This window comes from Phoxinus phoxinus (assembly GCF_949152265.1).
Source record: "Phoxinus phoxinus genome assembly, chromosome: 12".
Classification (NCBI taxonomy): domain Eukaryota; kingdom Metazoa; phylum Chordata; class Actinopteri; order Cypriniformes; family Leuciscidae; genus Phoxinus; species Phoxinus phoxinus.
In genome coordinates this window covers 23,742,811-23,764,234 of record NC_136887.1, presented here as the reverse complement: position 1 = coordinate 23,764,234, position 21,424 = coordinate 23,742,811, and the positions used below count along the sequence as shown (strand labels likewise).

General features: G+C 38.8%; 1 protein-coding gene across 12 annotated transcripts in view; it reads right to left on the bottom strand.

The window, feature by feature from the left end:
* Positions 1–21,424, bottom strand: part of diaph2 (diaphanous-related formin 2) — a 471,667-nt gene that overhangs the window by 285,231 nt on the left and 165,012 nt on the right. For all 12 annotated transcript variants that reach the window (XM_079630046.1, XM_079630050.1, XM_079630044.1 and 9 more), the window contains 6 exons: positions 14,786–14,860; positions 14,615–14,684; positions 13,794–13,930; positions 11,093–11,201; positions 7,645–7,755; positions 4,746–4,858 (listed from right to left, as the gene is read on the bottom strand). In XM_079630046.1, the coding sequence (XP_079486172.1) occupies positions 4,746–4,858; positions 7,645–7,755; positions 11,093–11,201; positions 13,794–13,930; positions 14,615–14,684; positions 14,786–14,860 (615 nt within the window). The remainder of the gene's footprint in view (positions 1–4,745; positions 4,859–7,644; positions 7,756–11,092; positions 11,202–13,793; positions 13,931–14,614; positions 14,685–14,785; positions 14,861–21,424) is intronic.

Sequence of the window (21,424 nt, the reverse complement as noted above, 5' to 3'; positions counted from 1 at the left end):
ATAGAGTTGTGAGTGTATCCCATGTTCTGTCAACTCAATATGAAAATACAAGCATCTTCAGAGCATTATTGCTGATAACACAGGTGATCTGCTTAGGTGAATTATTTTCTCCACACTTCAAAACCAGCAAAACACACCAGAAAGTCATTCTATCTATTAAGCAGGGCCATGAGTTTGAACACAGACACACCGTCTGTGCATATTTGTATTTTGGCCATGTTTGCAGTAATATACTGGTGAGGAAGGTAATGCATAAACATGAGCTGTATCAGCATGAGGCTGAGCAATACAAAAGACAGAGAGCGAGGGTCAATCAATCATGCTGCCCAACTTTTAACAATTAATATTCAACAGCTTCCTGAATTCACTACAGTGGCCAGAACTAAACTGGACCAGCAGTGCTATATTCTTATTACTACCGTATTTGCCGGACTATAAGTCCAGCGACTTATAGTCAGGTACGACTTATATATCAAAATTAATTCATTCTAACTAAGATGAACCAAGAGAAAACATTACTGTTGAGAGTGCGCTCTAGATAGCGGAGTTGTTCAGAACGACACCAAGGAAGAACTCAATGAATTCAGTGTTGTGGAATGAGATCGCAGGAGCTTGGTGAACTTGCTTACCAGAAACTTTTTGGACTCGCTGGCTTATGTTAATTTAGCCTATTCAGCCTCACAGGTATATGTTCTTTATGCTATTGTGTTGGGTTTCCCGCAGAAAATGTGTTAGTTAAGGTGTAACTTAACTTTGTGTAACTTAACTTAACTTTGTGTTAGCCTACGTGTCGCAACCATACACATCAGCATAAATGCTCCTGATAAATGATTTGTTATTAAAGGAACACTTCACCTCTGGAAAGATGAATGTGTATTTAAAATGGGTCATTTATGTAGAAGAAATGTGAAATTATTTTTGAATTTGGAGCCTTCTAGACTGAGAAAAGACAGAAAATGTATTTTTGGCTTATGGGGATGAAAGACAACAACTCCCAGAATGCACTTGCTTCGCTGCCCTAGGAGGCCACGCCTACCGGTAAGAGATCGCACAGTAAACAACAAGGCTATGCTACTAGTGAGTCTCCGTGAGTCTGCCCAGTATTTTGATGTCGCCCAAAATGTCCAGGATTCGGCTTTTGCGTTCTTCAGTCGCCATTCCTCATGTTTACTGTGACGAGCAGGAACGAGACTGACGGCCGCGGAGAACGATGCGAGCCCGGTGGCGTGATTACTGATGAGTGGCGCCGGCGCCTGTGAGACGCACCGGTCTCGTATCTCTCACGGAGGAGTGGGAATTTTCCTAGCAATGTTAAAACGCACATCAAACGATCACTTGTTTAGCGTTCATGTAAACACTACATTCATATTCACCAATCGGAATGAATTCAGTTAGATTGAAACAAAAGGTGTGCATGTAAACTATGAATGCGACTGCAGAAAGCAAAAGCCGAATCCTGGACATTTTGGACGATCTCGACGGCCGGACATGTCCGGGAAAAAGAGGATGGTCACCGCTACTACTCAGCTTTCTCCACAGAATAAGAAACTGTTTGCTTAGCTTCCAAATAAAGAATGGCTGACATTATATGTACATTCTGTGAGTGAGATCCCTCTATGGGCGGGTTGAAAACATGCGGAACAGCGCCTTCTACTGGATAAATGATGAGCTAGTGTTTGTAGTCTTACCCTTATTCAAATAAATTTGACTTCCTGCTTTTTATGACGCAAATTGACGATTTTTGCGTCATAAAAAGCAGGAAGTGGAACACTTAAATCCTTATTTCTCCCATCTCAGGGGAAAATAAGGGAATAAACCATGACCATTCGAAAATGTGACTGGGTTTCTAAAGATACAAAGTCTAATGCAAATGGGTGAAGTGTTCCTTTAAAGCATTAACATTCACAATCCACTGTGAATTTAACATAAAAGCAAGCTGGCTGCGTGCATGGTTTGCCATGACTGAATGGGCGCAAAGAGCGCTCCCTTAATAATTCCTAAAAAGCTGACATCAGTTCATCGCAATCTCAAAAATCTGTTATATCAATGAAGCGGACTGCATAATGCATCTTTCATAATATTTTTTATAATCAGAGGATTTGCCAGCATGCAGAATTCAGCACTGAACAAAAAGTCAGTTTTGAGCGGTGAGGGGATTCTATCTTAAATGCTTCTGATTGGCCATTGCGTTCAAGAAATCAACACATATGTCTGTGATTGGTTACATCGCTCAATGCTGCAAACATGTTACAAATAGAAACTCTGGCCTGTAAATTGTTTCTATTTTGTTTTTGTTGTTCTTGTTGCTTTTCTGCAACAGATGAATAACAATTTATTAGTTGTTATGTTTTATTCATAGATACCATACCGGTATTTCTATTTAATCGTTTTATTCTCCTGCAGCCTGCACACACGGAGTGAGTGCATTACCGCCCGCGCTCGCACTCGGCCATCAAATCTAGTCCCGCGCCGCACGTGTCTAGATCACGGCCCGGCCCGAGTATAGCGATGGGAAATATCGGGCTCGGTCAGAGAATCTAAGCTCTAAACAGGACAGAGTAACACGGCGGATATCGCTCATATAAATTTTTTGGACGACGTAGTTAAGGCGGAAGGCGTGTGTTGCTTAGGCGGCCGCCTTAGTTCCAAAGTGCTGCGGGAAACCCTGTGTTACGTTAACATGCCGGACACCTATTCAGCCTGTTGTTCTGTGTGCTATTGTGTAGTTGAATAACTTGCCTTTCCAGATTAAATGTCTGTTCTTGGTCTCGGATTTTGTGCAATAAATTTCTATGTTTTTTTCCTCTTCATGACGCATTTTATGACTGATGCGACTTATACTACGGAGCGACTTATAGTCCGGAAAATACGGTAGTAATAATAATAATAATAAATATAGCTGCAAGCATTAAACATTTTTACTACAAGGGGGCGCTACCCTGAGACTTTTGGAGTACCTTCAGGGAATGGTGTCGAAGGAACATACCGAGTTAAGTAACGATATGCCAATGCGTTTGTAAAAAACAATATCCAAAAACATTGCAGAACTACAGCTTTGGATCTTTTTTTGTCATTTTGTAATTAAAATGACAGCCATGTTTTTCAAGGTACACCAATAGCATAAAAGACTATGATATCAACTGAGACAAAGACACTGCGTGTCAATTTTGAAGTAAATCAGATCAACAGTACTGTAGTTAGAGCCAATTTCATGTTTTGTTCAATTATAGCGCAACCAAGTGGTGCAGTCCCACCGCGTTTTTTTTTTTTTTTTTGCGTGTCCTCAGAGTGCGTGTGAGTCAAATTTGGTGAAAATATCTAATTTCGCTTTGGAGTTATAGACATTTATATTTATGAGGACATAGAAAATTACCCACACCGAACTTTAATTGTATATGTTTGCCACTTATTATAACATTTTTGACATTTACCATTTAAATTCATTTCAACGATCTATGTTTCAGATTTTCCTACGGTGGTTTCGTCTCGATCGGCTAACGGTTTTGAAGATATTCGCGAAAGTTGTTTAAACGCTAAAACACATTGTTGCACAAACCATAAGGCGAAACCTAGCATGTTTGGCATCATTGGACTCGGCAAGGATTCAGGAATCTAAAGAGATGACTCCCAAATCCAAAGTTATAGGCATGTAAATATTTGATTTTACCACTAGGTGGCACTGGCTCTAAACTTCTCAGGCTCCTTCAAGCCATCGTACAGATGACCCATGGCAAGTTTCGTAACTACACGCAGATAGATAGATAGATAGATAGATAGATAGATAGATAGATAGATAGATAGATAGATAGATAGATAGATAGATAGATAGATAGATAGATAGATAGATAGATAGATAGATAGATAGATAGATAGATAGATAGATAGATAGATAGATAGATAGATAGATAGAATCGCTATCTGTAAATATTCAGGGTGGGATTGGAAAAACGTTTGGTGTTTTGAATAAGAAGCAGGGAAATGAAGGACTGAGAAAGACAGAGACCGTTGCTTAGACACGCATATTACACAAGGCACTTAGAGATCAATGCCAAATTGTCCTTAGAGACAAATGTTGTGTCTCTTGCACAGTTGACTGCTCACGAAAATCATTAGTCCAGACAGCCTGAACTAAAACTCTAGATTCTACATCATTTCAGCGAAGCTTTCCCTCTGAGAGCTTATGGAAAGGGCGAAACGATAAAAAAATATCAACAAATCAAAACTAAAATAACCGAAAATATATGCTTTACTTTTTCTCAAATTCAGTGAAGGGCTTCAAGCTACTTTATAAAGGGTATTGCGAGGATACACACACAAATCCAGAAGCTACTGCATATGGCTGCCACGTACGCAGCTGTGGCCTGAAGGGTCAGATGCAGATGTAGAAACAGGGAGAAAATAAGTGTGAACGGATTTCCATAGTTGCGTAGCATAGTCTATCCGCAGATTTGAGGGGAATGAAACAGAGGAGAGGTGAGCATACAGGTTGCTCTCTGTGTCTCTGGAATGTCAGTATAATGAGCTCAGGGCCAGAGGATGCTGGGATATGGTTGCGGTGCGTGCATGTGTTGATGTGAAGAGGTTTGTTTACCACCAGAGTTGCCAGAGGCTGGACTGGAATTGAAAAAAAAACCTGATTCTCAAATCCCTTCTGAATGAACTTGAGGTCTTGGCTTTAGACCCAGGAGCTGCACCGGGCGCCCTCACGGCTGCACGCACGGCCGAGGCAGCGGTAAAAAGGATATTCCATCTCTGCACGGATGTCATCTAGTCGGTGAGACAGTTCGATGGAATCCTCCTCCTTATTTTCATTAAACACCTTCAGCTGAATGTCCAGCTCCTCCGTCTCCTTCAGCTCCTATGATTACAGAGGGTGATATGAGAAGAATGAGTGGCTGAGTCGTCATATAACACTGGTGATAAAAGAGGAAGTTTGAGAAAATGTCTGCTTTTTGAACAGCTAGAAAACACCTCATTGTACATAACCCACTTAAAGGCCTCTTAAGAAATCATAATGTTTTGTGGCATTTAGTCCATGTCTGTGAGTTAAGGCCATATTAGTATACTAGTATACTGCTCACTTTTAGCAGACATACAGTCCCGGTCAAAAGTTTGGAAACATTAAGGTTTTTGAATGTTTTTGAAAGTAGGCTAGTCTCTTAATCCTGCCAAGGCTACATTTATTTGATCAGAAATACAGTAAAACAAGATCATGACACTGAACACTGAAGTAATGGCTGCTGAAACTTCATTTTTGCCATCACAGGAATAAAATATATATTTGTTATATATTACAATAGAAAACAGTTAATTAAAATTGTGATAATATTACCCAGTATTACTGTTTTTCCAGTATTTTTGATCAAATAAGTGCAGCCATGGTGAGATTAAGAGATTACTTTCAAAAACATTAACAAACCTTAATGTCTCCAAACTTTTGACCGGTGGTTTCAAAATACTCAAAACAGCAAGTGCAAATGGAAAGGAAATAAAAAGTATGAATGTCTTGCCCAAATAATTTATTTTATTTTATATTTTTTGAATGGACGACAATGGAAAGAGAGGCTCCAGAATGGCAGTACAAAAGCTGCTGTAACACTTAATGAATCAACTTTTTTGCAACAAAATTTTCAACATGTTTGCCTTTAAAGGAGAACTTGGCAACTTTTTTAACTTAATAAAACTGTCAAGAAATCATTTGGAGGGTTAAACAACCTGTTTTGCTGATATTGGTGACTTTCCCCGCTCCCCCCAGCGTTCCCAGGCAGAAAACTAACCTTGCAACTTGGGGACTACCGTCCCGACAAGATAGAAATTGGAATTCTCGTGAGAAGTGAGAAGCGAGAACGAGAACGAGCGATAAACACGAACTGCTTTATAATTGATAACAGAATACAAAATGTACATGTCAATGTTCTATGATAATGGTTATGATGTATCACCCACCTCGGTAGACATAGCTCCACACGATAAAGGTGGCTTTCTCCGATCATAACAAATGCACATGAGCAGCGGTTGAAAGGGGCGGAGGGTGCCGCAAGTGAGTTTTTTACGACAGTGTTGTGAAATATACGCCCCACAACTGTAGGGGGAGCTCGTGGGGAAAACATGCGACAACAAAAGTGAAAATCAGCGAAGAAATGACTAAAGTTGCCGAGTTCTGCTTTAAACATAAATTTTAGATTTATGTATTTTTGAAGTTCACAAAAAAAATTGCTGTTTAATAAGAGTCACAGAAAAGTTTTTCAACAGGGAGGATTCAGAGCACAACATTTATTTTTCACTTCAATGGCATCTGTTAATAAGTGATTAACAGTCACTGTGACCGCAATTCAATGACGTCAAGGCTATAATGTGATTGGTTATCAAGGTATGCATGATTCTATGTTGGTTATTGTGCTTACTCCAATGGTAAAACCATGGATCTCCCCATAATAATAAACATTTCTGAGAAAACTGTGCTCATCAAGTAATTTAAAACTCTGGTGTCAATAAAAACCACAAGTATGATTACCAGTAGTGTTGTATTGAACTAATAGTCAATCTGTTTTTCTATGGTACACAGATTGTATTTATCTTGTTTTGTATACCTGTAACAAATGCGACAGATATAACGGGTTAAGAGAGGGAGGGAGATAAAGAAAGAGAGGAAAAAAAGGTGTGATAAAAACTCCACTATGAATCACTGCTGGTGTAGTTTATGGACGGTGAAAAGCCAAATGTAACCCAATTTCTGTAGTTATCAATCAGTGGACAATACTTCAGGCATGCCATCTGTCTTAAAGAAACAGCCAATCCTAGAGAAAGAGTACTCGTTATGCCGCAGTAGGAGGCAGGACCAAGTTTCTCTCGCTCTCTCACACAGCCCCATCTCCAGAAATTTGTATTTTCATTTCATCAGACACCATTTTCTATCTCTCCTTGAGGATTTAGTGCATCTCATTTGTCTTTCACTTTGTATCTTTCCCTTTGCACTTGCCATTTTGAGCATACTAAAACCTGAAAACTCATTATTCACAATTAGAGAACAATGTCATATTTAATTGTCCTATTAAACTTTCAAATACATTATTCATAAATTACGATAAGCTCATCATATGCGGGGGTAGATTGAGATAATTATAATAATTGTAGCAATAATATTGGGAGCAGTCAAAATGACTTATTAAGAGTAAGGAAATGCCCACATAAATGGGATGGTGAGTGATGTGCTGGCCTGGTTGCGGGCTTTGTGGCAGTGTGGAGCAGAGATCTGCACGCTGATTGATAGTGATGTGTGAAGGGAACGGCCTTTATGAAACAAAGCTGTGCCATTAGGGAGGAAGACACCAAAGCAGGGCACATTTCAGCAGTTTTTAATTGTTTTGTTCAATTGTTCAAAAGTTTTTGATTGTTCTGTAAAGCAATAAAAAAAAGCTTTTACTGATGTAATTTTACAGAGGTATAACAGGATTTTTCCTATGCATTTACCAACTTACCTTTACCACATGAGGAAAACTAATGAGCATATATCATTACCACTATTTTTCTTTTTTTAATCAAGCATTCGAAAAAAATATAAAAATGACTGCAGAAATTAAAAGTAACAAAAATAAAAACACAGAAATACAAAAGTAAAAAGGATAAAGCAAAAGATATACTCACTGGAAGTATCTTCTTGAGGCCACAACGCAGAAACTCATTTCGTAAGTGTATCCTGAAGTCTAAATCATCCGGGGAGGTAACGAGGGCATTGATCAGCTGCATGCAAGCCACCTGTATTCATTCACACACGCACACACAACCATCATTTAATGCAAGCAAATTCTTAGAATAATCCCTTTGGCAGTAAATGATTAAAATGTAGTACTCTGCAACAGCCTCTTACTCACACTGCTCTCGTCTCTCATCTTAATGAAAAAAATCAATACATCACATTACTTAAAATAAAATGAATTCATCAGGATGGAACGAGGCAGTTGGCACTTATGTAAAAGGAAAACCGGGTGAAAGTATAGGGAAAAGATGCTGGTGGATTAGTTAAGCTGTCCAGAGGAACACAGCTGTCCTCAGCCAGGCCTGGCTGAACAGATGTGTATTTTTAATTGATTTATCGGATCAGGGCAGTGGGCAGGGAGGAGTACTGATGGTTCTTAACAGGTTATAAGGTGGCTCCAGGGAGCCCGCCAGGATGAGAAGGAATGCTCTTCGCTTGGGTGATCGATGCAGAGTGGAAAGATCACTCTTGATGGACATGTGAAGAGTCTTCGCATACCTTCACCAGCCTCAACCTGGACTTGTAGAGTTGTTGTGGGTCTGCATGATTTTATTAGTCAAGAGAAGTTCTGAATCACGCTTTTTTTTCTTCCAAAAAGGGGCCATAAAAAAAAGAAACCTGACTTAAGGCAAGGGGAAGACACTGTTTGACACAACATTTGGGGAATTATATCATCTGGAGGAGATGCACAGGTTTGATCCAGTTACTTATAGTTACCGGTATATACTTATAGTAGAATGTAGAATGTATAGAAGAATGTCTAATGTGGACTATCGAAAAAAAAGTGTTGGTTCTAATTCAGAGATGCCAGCCATGCCATATCACAGGAGTGGGAAAAAATGCATTTGTTTAAATGTTTATTTAAATAGCCTATAATATACTAATATAGATGGATATAATGCAACATTTACTTTAAGCACATGGCATTTTCTGTTTTTAGCCCAAAGAGAAAGAAAAAAGACGCAAATATAAACCGAAAGAATGCTGCCCTGCCACTCCGTACTCGGCGATCAGGTTTCACTTTGGCTCGGCATGTTTTGTGACTTTGCGAGCAGCTCTGCTTCCGAAGATGCACAACTTCGAAGCGTGTTCCGCTGTGTGTGTGCTCTGTGCTCTCCGCTCCGTCTCCACAGCGCGATCTGCTCAATGTTCCGCTGCAACCTCCGTGTGTGTGTGCAATAGCCCTACTGTTGGTATGAATAGCCGTGCTGGGCAACACTGGTAAAATGACGCTCTTGTTCACTGATCCTCTCCCTGCTATCTGCTCACATGCTCTGACTACTTTATTTTGATAAAATGATTCCGTTAAATCTGATTCTGCTGCATAGAACTGAATGAAGAAGAATATATTGATATTTAATATAGGCCTATTTTCTGTCCGAGTTCTCTGTTACTTGAAAAAAAAGTGTGGTTATTTTAATTTATTGGCCTGATTCATTAAATTATTGATTTTGATTAAAACGTTATACAATAGCAATACAATTATACAACAAAAAAAACTAATTTAAAATAAGAAATGAATGGAAAAAAAAATGTTAAAGTCATTTTCGTTTTTTGGCCAAGTTCTTCCAGAATTTTTGGTTTCGGCCAAAAAAAATTCCTATTCGGTGCATTCATAAATAATACTAGACCGTGCTTAGATTGCTACAATGAACTAAAGCTAACAAAAAAGGGAGTAAAACTAACCAAAACTAAACTTGAAAATAAATTAAGACTCTTAAAAATAAACTCTTGCAAACCAATGAAGCACATTTTGCTGAGGCTCCAATCATACAACATTATGCCTCCACATCACCAAAGCTCTTACATTTTCTCGTATTCCCATTTGAGCAATTATTTCCATCATTGAAGAGTCTTACTGAGTGAATCTAGATCATTCTTCGAGTTCTCCGAAGGCCTTTTGGCAATGATTTGGAATGATGTTGCAGATAGGGTGTTGGTCCAGGTTGAGGAGCTTCTTTTCCTATATGGGTTGAGTGTGCAATGATGAGCTTCTGCAGCATAGTGCCAGAGGTGGATTCAAGCAGATTAATTAAAAAACGGCACTGCTGGGACGGCTTTAAGTTTGCGTGCTTGCGTCACTTAGATGGCGTGACGGCAAAACACATTTTAATCACGTTTAGAAAGTCAGGCTCTGCAGCCTATTGCAGGTTTTAAAAGTGTTTAATTTCCTTTAACCGCCAGCGTTGGTGAGGTGTTTTAATTTACTTGACAATTAGTGGTGGTTCTTTTCATTAAAAGCCTTTTTTTTTCCAAGGAGGAAAACAAGGCACAAAATCAAAAGAGATACACTCCTCCTTTCTCCTCGCTCTCCCTCTATATCATAGTGTTGTCTTCTTTGCTCTCTCAACAGCAACACAAAGATTAGGGATTTGGTTAATGAATGTGTGAGAGTGGCTTGTTGTGCTTGGTCACAGATCACTGCAGGTTGTGGAGAAGCAGAGAATGATAAATACGGTTGTGGTGCTGCATTCTTGCCCTTTTGATTCGGTTCCTCTGAGACCAGACTGGAGAATGCAGAGGAAAATGTAAGAAGGGAAGATGATAAAGTAACCACCTCTCAAGAAGAGTTTTTTTTGTTTGTTTGTTTGTTATTTGCTAGTTTCCAGAGCTCCAGGTTCTTTGTGTGACCTGGTTGGGTCTGATTAGGGTTCATAATACACCTCCCGTTCCATTACAATAGCCAGCAGCTAGCTTCCATCTTGTGGTGTAGGTGGCTGGGTTGACAGACGACCACAGAACACAGTGAGGAGAGGGATAGGGGGACTTGTTTACATGTCAAGCTGAGCAGAGGTGCAAAAGAGCTTTGAGTGACAGATGTGCCAATTTCTACCTGGCTCCAGCATCAAAAAGAGCATTCGGGGGGTGTAGAGGCCTCATGCATTGACTGACACTAAACAGGCAGATCTATATCTGCTGCCCTGGGCAAGCAGAATTCTACTAATTATTTGAAATAAGATGAAATAAAAGAGGGCATATAAAATTTAGAAAACATGATGTTTATGTGTGTTCCACTTGAATTTTCTGTGCTCTTTCTAGAGAATAACAGACACTAAATTCAAACAAATGCTAAAGAACATACCCATATAAAACATACCCCCAAAAAAAATCTAATTTAAAACTTTTACAAGAAATGAAATTTAAAATTTAAAACAAAACAAAATGATAAGTTGAAATTCTGCTGTATTATCATTCTATCAGAGCAAACAAAAATGTATCTATGTAAATTTTGTCTAAAATTAAGTAAACAATTATAACACGCAGTAATAAGGTGGAGTGGCAGGTGTGGAAGTACAGCTCTCTGACTCTGTTTCTTGGAAAGGGCAGCACACTGACCTGTAGCTGCTGGGCTTCGTGGTTCTCCAGCCCCTCCACTATCGGAGCAAACCTCTCCTTATTATTCCTCTCTGCTGCAATGGTCATGGCTGCCAGGATCTTATCCAGACTAAAGGAAAACAAGACGACAGAAAACAATGTGTTTAGGTAAACATGCTTTTTATCAAGCAACGACCGTGACATTACTTCAAGTTGCAACAGAAGTTGGTCTAAGCACACAATCTCAGTCTCGGACGTTCATGCAGGGGACCTGAATTTTATAGCTCATTGTAGGTGAGCAAAATCAAAGCAAGCCTAATGTTATCCATAGTAATAAGAGGGACCCTTTATTATACAGTATGTGACGCTGTGTAAAAAGCAGCAACATAAGAGAACTGAAGCAATGTGACAGAAGTACAAAGTGTTGGTGGGAAAGCAAATTAAGGACTTTATAAGGTCCCATGTCTGTTTTGCTGACTCAAGAACTGGTGGATTGCAGTGCATGGCTAAAGGAAAGAAATCACAGAATGCATCATAGACAAAATAATAACAGCAGAACAAACCAGCGCTTGTGTAAAAATAGCCTATTGAGTAAAGAAACACACACAAGACTGTGTCTTAACTCACTGTTTCCTCACTGGAAACTGACAGTTGCCTCAACTTAAAGATAGTTCACCCAAAAATGTAAATAGAAAAGAAGATTGTGATTCGATTCAGCTCTGATCTCGTTTCAATTAATTTTGATACCCAGATATATAAAACTCTCAAAAAATGTTATAGCACATTACTACAAATTAACATAAGGCAGGTTTTTTTAATAATAATAACGTTATAATAAATGATTCAGAACTCAGAATAACAATTTATTTAAATGATTTGATCTTACTCTGTTTAATCTGTCTGACAACGCCGCTGATTGGTAGCAATACAATGCGGTAAACAAACTCATGACTCTGACAAACTCATCATGAAAGGAATACCCTAGGACAGTGTTTCCCTACCAAGAGGCAGTGTTGCCAGATTGGGCGGGTTCTAATGTGGTTACTTATATTGGGCTGGGCAGGAGAAATATGCATTGGGCAGGAGAAATATGCATTGGGCAGGTGGAGAAAATGTGGGCTGCTTTTTAAATTGACTGGCGCTATTTTGTGTAGTAATGCGATTTTAATAAATTTGTATACACATGTATACATGTAAACACATGTATTATATAAAAAGTATCACAGAAAAGTAATACATTGTGTAGACATCTACATATTTTTCCCTTGGCATGACCCTTATTGGTTCAGTTCAACAAACCAGGGTCGGGTAAGGGAGACATTTTATGTGGGTGAGAGGTGATAACTCATGAGTGACGGGGTTTGAGCGTGAAAAGGGAACAGATTTTGAAAGTGTAGCCATGTATTCAAGCGATCCCAGTGCCAAAGTTGCAGGGTAAAGAGTGGGAGAGTGACTCTCAAAACGTGAATTACACAAGTGTTGGGAGATGACTCGTTGGCTCTTAGTAGATATAATTGTAACTCTGAAATCAGAGCACAGATGAATAACTTCACAATGAATCAGTTAATATAGGACTATACTACTCATGTTCAGTGTCATGTGTGAACTGGCCTGACCAGGATATCTAGCACTTTTAAAAAGAAGATATTTTGAAGAATGCCGGAAACCAAACAGTTGACAACAGCCATTGACTTCCATAGTATGGAGGGAAAAAATACTATGGCATATGGCTACCGTCAACTGTTTGGTTACCTTCTTTTGTGAAAAGTAATTATGAAAGAAACTCAGACAGGTTTGAAACAACTTTAGGGTGAGAAAATGACTTTTTACATGGTTCACTTTAGGTTCACTTTTTACATGTCTTGTTACCACAAATCGGTTTACCTTGCTCTGTCGTGTAAGAAACTGCAGAGAGAAGTTTTGTCGAACAACTAGGTGTAAGATCCGCGTTTTGTGATCCAGGTGATTAAGTTGTAGTCGTGAGTGGGCTGTACAGAGTCTTTCATGCTGATTCAAACATGGCTTCAGAATAAGCTACACCTGCTCAACTCCTAAAGAGGGCTTTGATGTGACAGCACCAAACATAAGCCAGTGTCACTGCACAGCATTTGAGGGGGAAGGAGCTAGTTTCGGCACTAAGTGGGGTATCAACGTTTTTCCAGCTGTCACACAGATCTGCACACCCTCTGATCACCTACACACCCATAAAAACACTAATCTATTCACCTACCCCACACCGATTCACCCAACCTGCACTTAGCATGTGTGCATGAGACTGTCTGTGTGTGTATGAAACTGTCTGTGTGAGTTTACTGATAGCTACAGATTCTAGGGCTGAAGGTGCTGATCGGCAAATAAAAATGGTTGGCTGCACCAAACACAGTTTCTTGATTATTCAACAACAAAACTAACAAAGCATGCATTGTCAGGTCGCCATTACGCTTAGCCAGAGGCTTTTCTAGCAGACTAATTTGGGAAGGGCATAGTAACGTGTACTAGTGTACTATTACTGCACTGCAATGGATGCTCACTAAGATACAGTATATCAGAGTTTCTGGTCAATGACGTAACTGCAAGGCGACTGAAGTTTTTATATATATATATAAATTATATAAGTTGTACACATAAGTACTATATCTGATTTTGATACCCTAAAACTATCAGTACAGTTTGGCATATGGCATTTGTATGACACAAAATGGGATTAAGATGATGATCTTACATGTTCTCCTCTCCAATGATACAAACAGCTGACAGAATCTTGACAATTTCGGTCATCATATTAGTCTGTTTGGGATCAATCGCCCTTGCGAGAAGGAGGAGGCTTCGTTCGTCCCCCAAAATCCTTTGGAGGCCATACTGAAAACAAAAAGACATCTCATTTTATTGGACATTTTAAATGGAAACATTTTGCAATGGATAATGCCTTTAAGCTTCAAGCAAACATAATGAACCCCTTGTGTATGGACAGATTCAGGCTTTTTTTCTCTGAAAGAGAGACAATTAGGCGGGTGTAGATATATTTTAAGATTAATCCATTTAAATCAGGACAGGACAGCAGGGACAAATAATCATATTCCTGCATGTTTGTCTTCCTTATAGGGTGTAATGCACTACACTTGACCACAAATTGAGCAAAACCCAGGGGTGGTGGGTGTGTGTGTGGGGGGGGGGGGGGTATATATTAATATTGTATTAATATTGAATACAAAGATTACGGAACAGTGTTTGGAATAAAATAACATTCATTTAACATGGCTGAAGTATAAATTAAATAATTTCAATACAATTTAAGCATGAAAGCAGCTTTAAAGATTAAATCTGATGATTATCTGGAGTTGAACAAGCTTAATTTGTGTTTGCTACTGTTTAATAAAGCAGCAGCATTTCAATCAGAAATGTATTCTTCTCAAGGACAAGGAGCTGGCATGATTTCATATTCGTTTATATACTTTTTTTATTTTCTTTTATTTACACTTGGCACGTATGGGACACAAAATGATATAAACTACTTTTGGTAGAGCTTTCAAATTCTAAACACACCTTATTGTTCATGAAGGCCTTGAGGCACTGAATGAGTTTGTGCTGGTTCTTCTTGTCAATGTTCTCTTGCCTGAGGAAAATAAAATCAGTGAGTAAAGAGAAAGAGCAATCCATAAGCACTGAAGAAAGAGAATTTGTTAAGATGACGTTAGAAAATCCAGCATAACTTACAGTTTCTTGTCAAGAAGCCTCTCCAGCACATCCAAAAGCAGTCCGAGACCCTCATGGCCAAAGTTATTCACCCAGCTAAAGACAGGAAGAGACAGGCAAAGGGCTCCGTTAAAATACATAACCCCGAACAAGATCATTAAAGGTTAGAAAAGTTTGGTTTGAAGATGAACTGGGTTACAACACAACTCTGGAAACAGTGGAACTTTTTTCTGTTCATTTTCCCATCCTTAATATTGACAAACAGTGCAGGTCATTGTGGCACCTGTAGCAACACATGCGAGATGAGTCAGACTTTGTTCCCTCGGTAAAATGCCACCTGTGACAAGAACATGAAGAAATATAGTGATTTTGTTCCCCATATTTCTGTTGGTGGCTTAATGTGAAGAATGTTCCACATATGTGTGACCACATGTAACTCCAGAGGAAAGAACAACATATTTAAAACAGGTTCATCTAAAAACAGCACATTGCAAATGAAGTGAAGACGAATGCAAATGAGAGAATTCTTTGTGTGTGGCGCCTTCAGGCAACTTGTGTAGGCCATGCACTCCAACAGGAAGATAAAGCAATGCATGGGAGATAACAGTAAAACCAATAATGGATTGTGTAAGATAATTGGCTATAAAACACAATGTATCTGGAGACATTAAAAGACCTAGGGGAGGATAAGAATAAAGAAAGAGAGAGAGAGAGAGAGAGAGAGAGAGAGAGAGAGAGAGAGAGAGAGAGAGAGAGAGAGAGAGAGAGAGAGAGAGAGAGAGAGAGAGAGAGAGAGAGAGAGAGAGAGAGATACGGAGTATGTGAATGCATTTAGAGTATGCTATTAACATCATTCTCTTGTTCTTAGATCCAGATTGTCAATAAACCCAAATACATGGGGCCATTTGTTGCTTTAAAGGGGGGAACTATTATGCTAAATTAATTTGTACATGTTGTTTGAACACTTATGTGAGTCCACAGTGTAATAGTCAGCCTATAATGGTAAAAATTCACCTACTCCTTTTTTTTTTCTAATCCCAATAAATCAGAAACAGTGTCTGAAAATACGATATTCCAGATTTCCCCCTATGTGACGTCACAGTAGGGGCAAGCCCCGACCATGAATGGTGTCGATCTAACCTATTAGCAAAGATCTCGCCATGAGTGAGCCGTACACAGTCCGCCATGTTTATATCCTCGCTTTAGCACCTATTAATATAATGTCTGCGCCACATAAACATGACAAATGTTTAGTTTGTTGTATGTAACAATGAACATAAGAGTCTCCATAGACGGCATCTGAGCCACTGATGACACAGTGGATGAATTTCATTAATGAAGGAAATGTGCCAAAGAAATTAGGGAAAGTATTTTGTTTTGTGCAAATCATTGTACACCGGACTGCTTCATAAACGAGGGTCAGTTCAATGATGGATTTGCACAAAAGCTGATTCTGAAAGAATGGTCGATACCAACATCCAACTACAGTTCCCACATGAGCACCTGTGCATCGATAAGTTGAATAAATTTAAATCCACAAAAACTACATCAATTAATCAACTAACCATTCAGAAATGTCCTGTTGCATTCTAAAAGTTACTACTTCTTGAGTTTCTCCGTCAGTGTCCGACTCTGGTTCGAACATATGAGGCTGAACACACCTACTGCCAATTTCAAACATTTTGGCTGTGTGAGATTTTTCAGTCTTGTTGTTGCAGGAGTATCCGACGCATAAGCTGTAAAAGCTCCGCCCTGTTCTGGAAAGGGTAGCGGTGAGCATCAGCTCATTTCCATTTAAAGGTACACACATGAAAATTGTGTGTTTTTGATCACACTTAAATAGGGGCAAATTGGACATGTTAAAATAAAAGATCTGTGAGGTATTTCGAGCTGAAACTTTACAGACACATTCTGGGGACACCAGAGACTTATATTACATCTTGTAAAAAGGGGGATAATAGTTCCCCTTCAAAGGACCATAAGTCAATGAGTTACTACTTTCTTTTTGACAATCATAGTGTGCAATGCAACAAGCATATTAAAGTCATTTGTATGAACATGTAAGGTCACATAAGACCCTCAATAAGGGATGATGTCTGTAACCTAAAGCAGTTTCAGAAGGCTAAAATGCACTTTTTCACCGATCTGCAATTAAATTAGTCTAAAATTAAAAAGACAGGGGCTCACCATGCCATTACTCAAAATTCATTACCGACCCACCAAACTCAATTTGAAACGTATTACCATTTGCTGTACAGTACATTATAATGGCCTGATTTGTTAATAAAACATAACAGTATTATGTGCAAAATTTATAATCATCTGTTTACAGGGGGGCTTCTCGTTTATTGTTTCCAATTTTGCCTCATCACTTTTCAGCTGTTTGTTGAAAGAAAAACACAGTTTGAGGCCGATAATGAAAAATTAGATCTTCGGGAGCAACCTTACCTAGCCTCGGGGTATAAAAGCAGTGCTGCTGTGGAGGTGAGTGGAAATGAGGGGTGCAAGCATATCTTATTCACTTATAACAACAGTGTGGGTTATGGTGTCAGTCTGCAGTAGATGAGTGTTGAAAACATGAGGCTAACATCTGAGGTAGTGTGGTGAGATCTAATGAAACCTTAGCCAGCATTGACATTGTGCCGCTGTGGTCATGTCACTCAACAAGAGCAACAAAACTCTAACCACATTCAAACCAAATTACCAAGCAAACAAGATTTTACAGAGAGATGAGACAACAGCTCACGGTCAAAGTTTTACATTGCAGTAGTCAACACTGCATTTGTAGGACAGCCTAAAAAGGATAATTCACCACTGGTTACCTTTGAGAAATTTGTAATCGGTTTATTAAACAACAGTTTTTGATTTGTGAGTGAAAAGGGGTCTGTGATTATCATTAGGATACAGCAATAGTAGACATTATTTTGAATATTATTTTTTTATATAAAAAAATCTAATAAAATTCATATTTTTAACTGCTACAAGTGCATTCAGGCATCAAAACATTGTATTGTGCAGTATAAAAAAAAGAATATGCATTATGAGATTAACTGCATTTTATATATGTACTCTAAATGTAAAAATAAAGGAAATGAGTATGCACAAATAAATATCCAATACTGCTAAAAAATATATATATTTGTATTATATTCACCGATTTACAATATAGTACTGATATAATGTGCATATTTATAATGTGTTGTAGATTTTTTTTTAAAGATTTTATTTATTTATTTTATATTGTAGAACAAATCATGAAAGCAATGTTAAGGAAATGAAACTCAAAAATAAAAACATAAAAAATCTTACAGTCTCGAGAGAACCCATGGTTCGAAAACGTTGATTCTCTTCCAGGTTTTAGAACTACAAATTGAACAGCTCTAACTTGTAGTGCAAATCATTTAAATGTAAATTAAGAAATCAGCTACGTTCGCAACGCTAACAGGAACACTAACTGAGAGGAAATCGCTCTTTCAAAGATAACCATGTCAGTCAGACGTGATTGAATTTAAGACACCAGAATGGAGTACTCTCAGAGGCTTTTTATTACTCTTATGACATCTCCTCTCAATGGATAGAAGCATCACGCATCAGTTCAACACGTTTAAGATTAACGCAAGATTACTCATTAAGCAGGATAAAAAAATCTTTACCTGTCTGTCTGTCTGTCCATGAGTCTATGTCTTAGATTACCTGCCAGCTTTTCATTGAAACCCCTGAGTAAACATCGCATCATTTCCTGTCAAATCAGCTCATCAGTGACCTACCCACACTCTGTGGCGTGGATCCAACGATTTGATTTAGACTTATTCATGAAATATTGATTGAGATAATCCTAGAGTTAAGCGGCAGAAAATCCAGCAGAGTTACTTGACACGAGCACATATATTTTCTGGGTTAAATGAAATGTGCACGGCCTGTTAAAGAATACATACATTTATAATAGCATTTGTTACATACACACATGCTTCTTTAACCTTCCAGACTTCCAGAGCATAACACTTAACAAAATCATAAACACTGTTTCTCCACTTCTTTCTATGATGGTGATACAGTATATTCATGTTTACAGTAGCAATGACAAAATATTATCAAGCCAATGCAATCAAATAAAAAACGGCAACAGTTGTGACAACACGAGTTGTAGTGCAATCGTAATTATGTTTGACATTTAATTTGAACATCACATAGTAAATTGCAAATGCATGTGAAAAATCATTAATGACCATCAGCAGGAGTGTCTTGCATAAACCCACTTGACGCTATAAAAGTCGGTTAACAGCCTTACAATAACAACAGGTTATTCATCTGACCTATTGCCTTTATTTTCTGAACCTTCTAATGTCAACCAAAAGCCTGGCTGTTGAGTCTGACATTGTTATTGCACTTGAAGAAGATCTAGAGTGCTGTGTCATTGAGAACACTCTATGAGAGCAATGCCTTTCAAAATGTATTAGGGCTAAGCCATGGATGGTCTCATTCGGCTGCCCGTGGCCTATTCAGCACTGCTCTATTCCACTCGAGGCCCTCTGCTCCTAGCAACAAATTGCTCTCAACATTTCAACCCACCACTGAGCACCAGAACAGTTAGTCACTGACTAAATATTGCAACTGAGGCCCTTCTGCTGTTCATGACAATGTCCATGACTCTGAGTGATGCTGAAATCACAGGGAGGCCCAAGGCAAGTCTGAGAAGAGATTGACCTCCACAATGAAAGTACAGTATTTATGTAATATTAGGAAAATAAATAAATCCAAACGGGGAAAAAATAGGCTACTTATTATTAGGGGTGTAACGGTACGTGTATTCGTACCGGACCGTTTCGGTACAGGGCTTTCGGTTCGGTGCACGTGTGTACCGAATGACTGAATGCAATATTTTGTGTGCGGAACATAGGTACATTTTCGTGTTTCCACACGAACATATTAAGTGGCGGAAGTCTCCGCGTTCAGCGCAAATCCCGCCCTGCAGCTGATTCTAAAGTTTTACCAGTGTTTGGCCCTGTCCCAAATGGCGCACTTGATGTGGACTTTCGGTCTCGTGGACTTAAATTGCGCGTGCTCGCTGAGTCTACGAGTCCGTAGGCCGTCCCATTCATCACTTTAACGCTCTGAAGTGTGCTCAGCAGCGCCCCCTTTGTACCCTTGAAGCGGTCTTCCGCGAAGCCCGCATAGATGCAGGCTTCACGCACTTTAACTACCCAGGAATCCTTGCGAATTTGCGAAAGGCCAATCAGACAACGAATGGGAGGAGCTTTCGCTCACGTTAACATGGATGAGAAGAAAATATTTAAGTGTAAATATCATTATGGTTTTTATGACCTATGTGTACATTTTACCAGTTATTACCTACAGTTTATACAAACATTATGGTCATCAACCAGTGGTTGATATCTCAAACATAAATATAAATATATATTTATATTTTATAAACATAAATAGCTTGCTGAATAATAGGCTACGATCGCATTACGATTCATTAAATAAATATAACCGAATGTCAGGGCTTTACTGAGTCATATATAAATGTAGAAATATAATATTTAAACAACAACCGGACCGTCTTCCTATTTCCGGCGTGACGATCGAGTCTGTCCCAAAAATACCTCTCAATGCGCCCTCGTGGACTCGCGCCAAGGGCCCTTTAGGTCTGCACTACATGACGTCAGCAAAGTGTGGACTCTGAGGAAGTCCACAAGTCCGGAGTGTGCCATTTGGGACAGGGCCTTTTACCCGTCGTCACTGTAACCTAAACCAATGAAATAGACTGCAGGGCGAAAAAAAGCTTTTCCGCTCTGCGTGCGCCGCCGCACTCTCCGTTCCGTGTGTGTGTGTGTGTGTGTGTGTGTGTGTGTGTGTCGGCCCGCTGCGCTCTCTGCTCAATGTTCGAGTCCGTGTTTGCGCTGCGCGTTCTGCTCTGTCGTTAACGGCCCAAACACTCCAATCATGTACCGATCACGCACTGGAAAAGCAAAGTCCGCTCAAATAAGGTGAAATTTCTCAGTAGTACACTTCTATTTGCTGAGCTGGTATAGTTATATATATTTGAGGAATTGCAATTTATAACAGCAAATTGTGCAATTAATTAGTTCATTTTTTTATCGATTCCCAGCCTTAATTTTTAAATATGAGCAGGCCTACAAGCTGGGATTGGTAATGCTGCACTGTAATCATAGTTATTTATTTATATTTTTCATTATATTTTATTATGTGATATTGGTTTGAGACTGAGAGTATTTTATTTAGTGGAGAACTTTGCAGCAGTATTTTATTTCTTATTCTTTTTTTATTTTATATATATGTTATTATATTTTATTAAAAAGTGTTTAAAAAAGTGTAAACAAACTGTTAAAAAAAGTTTATAGTAATAAACAACCTGCAGTTTAATGTTTGCATTTCTTTCCCTTACTGTACCGAAAATAAACCGAACCGTGACTTTAAAACCGAGGTACGTACCGAACCGTGATTTTTGTGTACCGTTACACCCCTACTTATTATAATGTGACGCATTCATCCTTCGAGAATAATTCCAACAAAGCCTTTCAACCCATTCTTAACCTGTCTTCATGTTAACTGTGAAATCTAACATGGATATGGTACATTCATACTTAAAAGCCATGATATACTTGTGGAAACCAGATAAAAGGTCAACATAAGAGT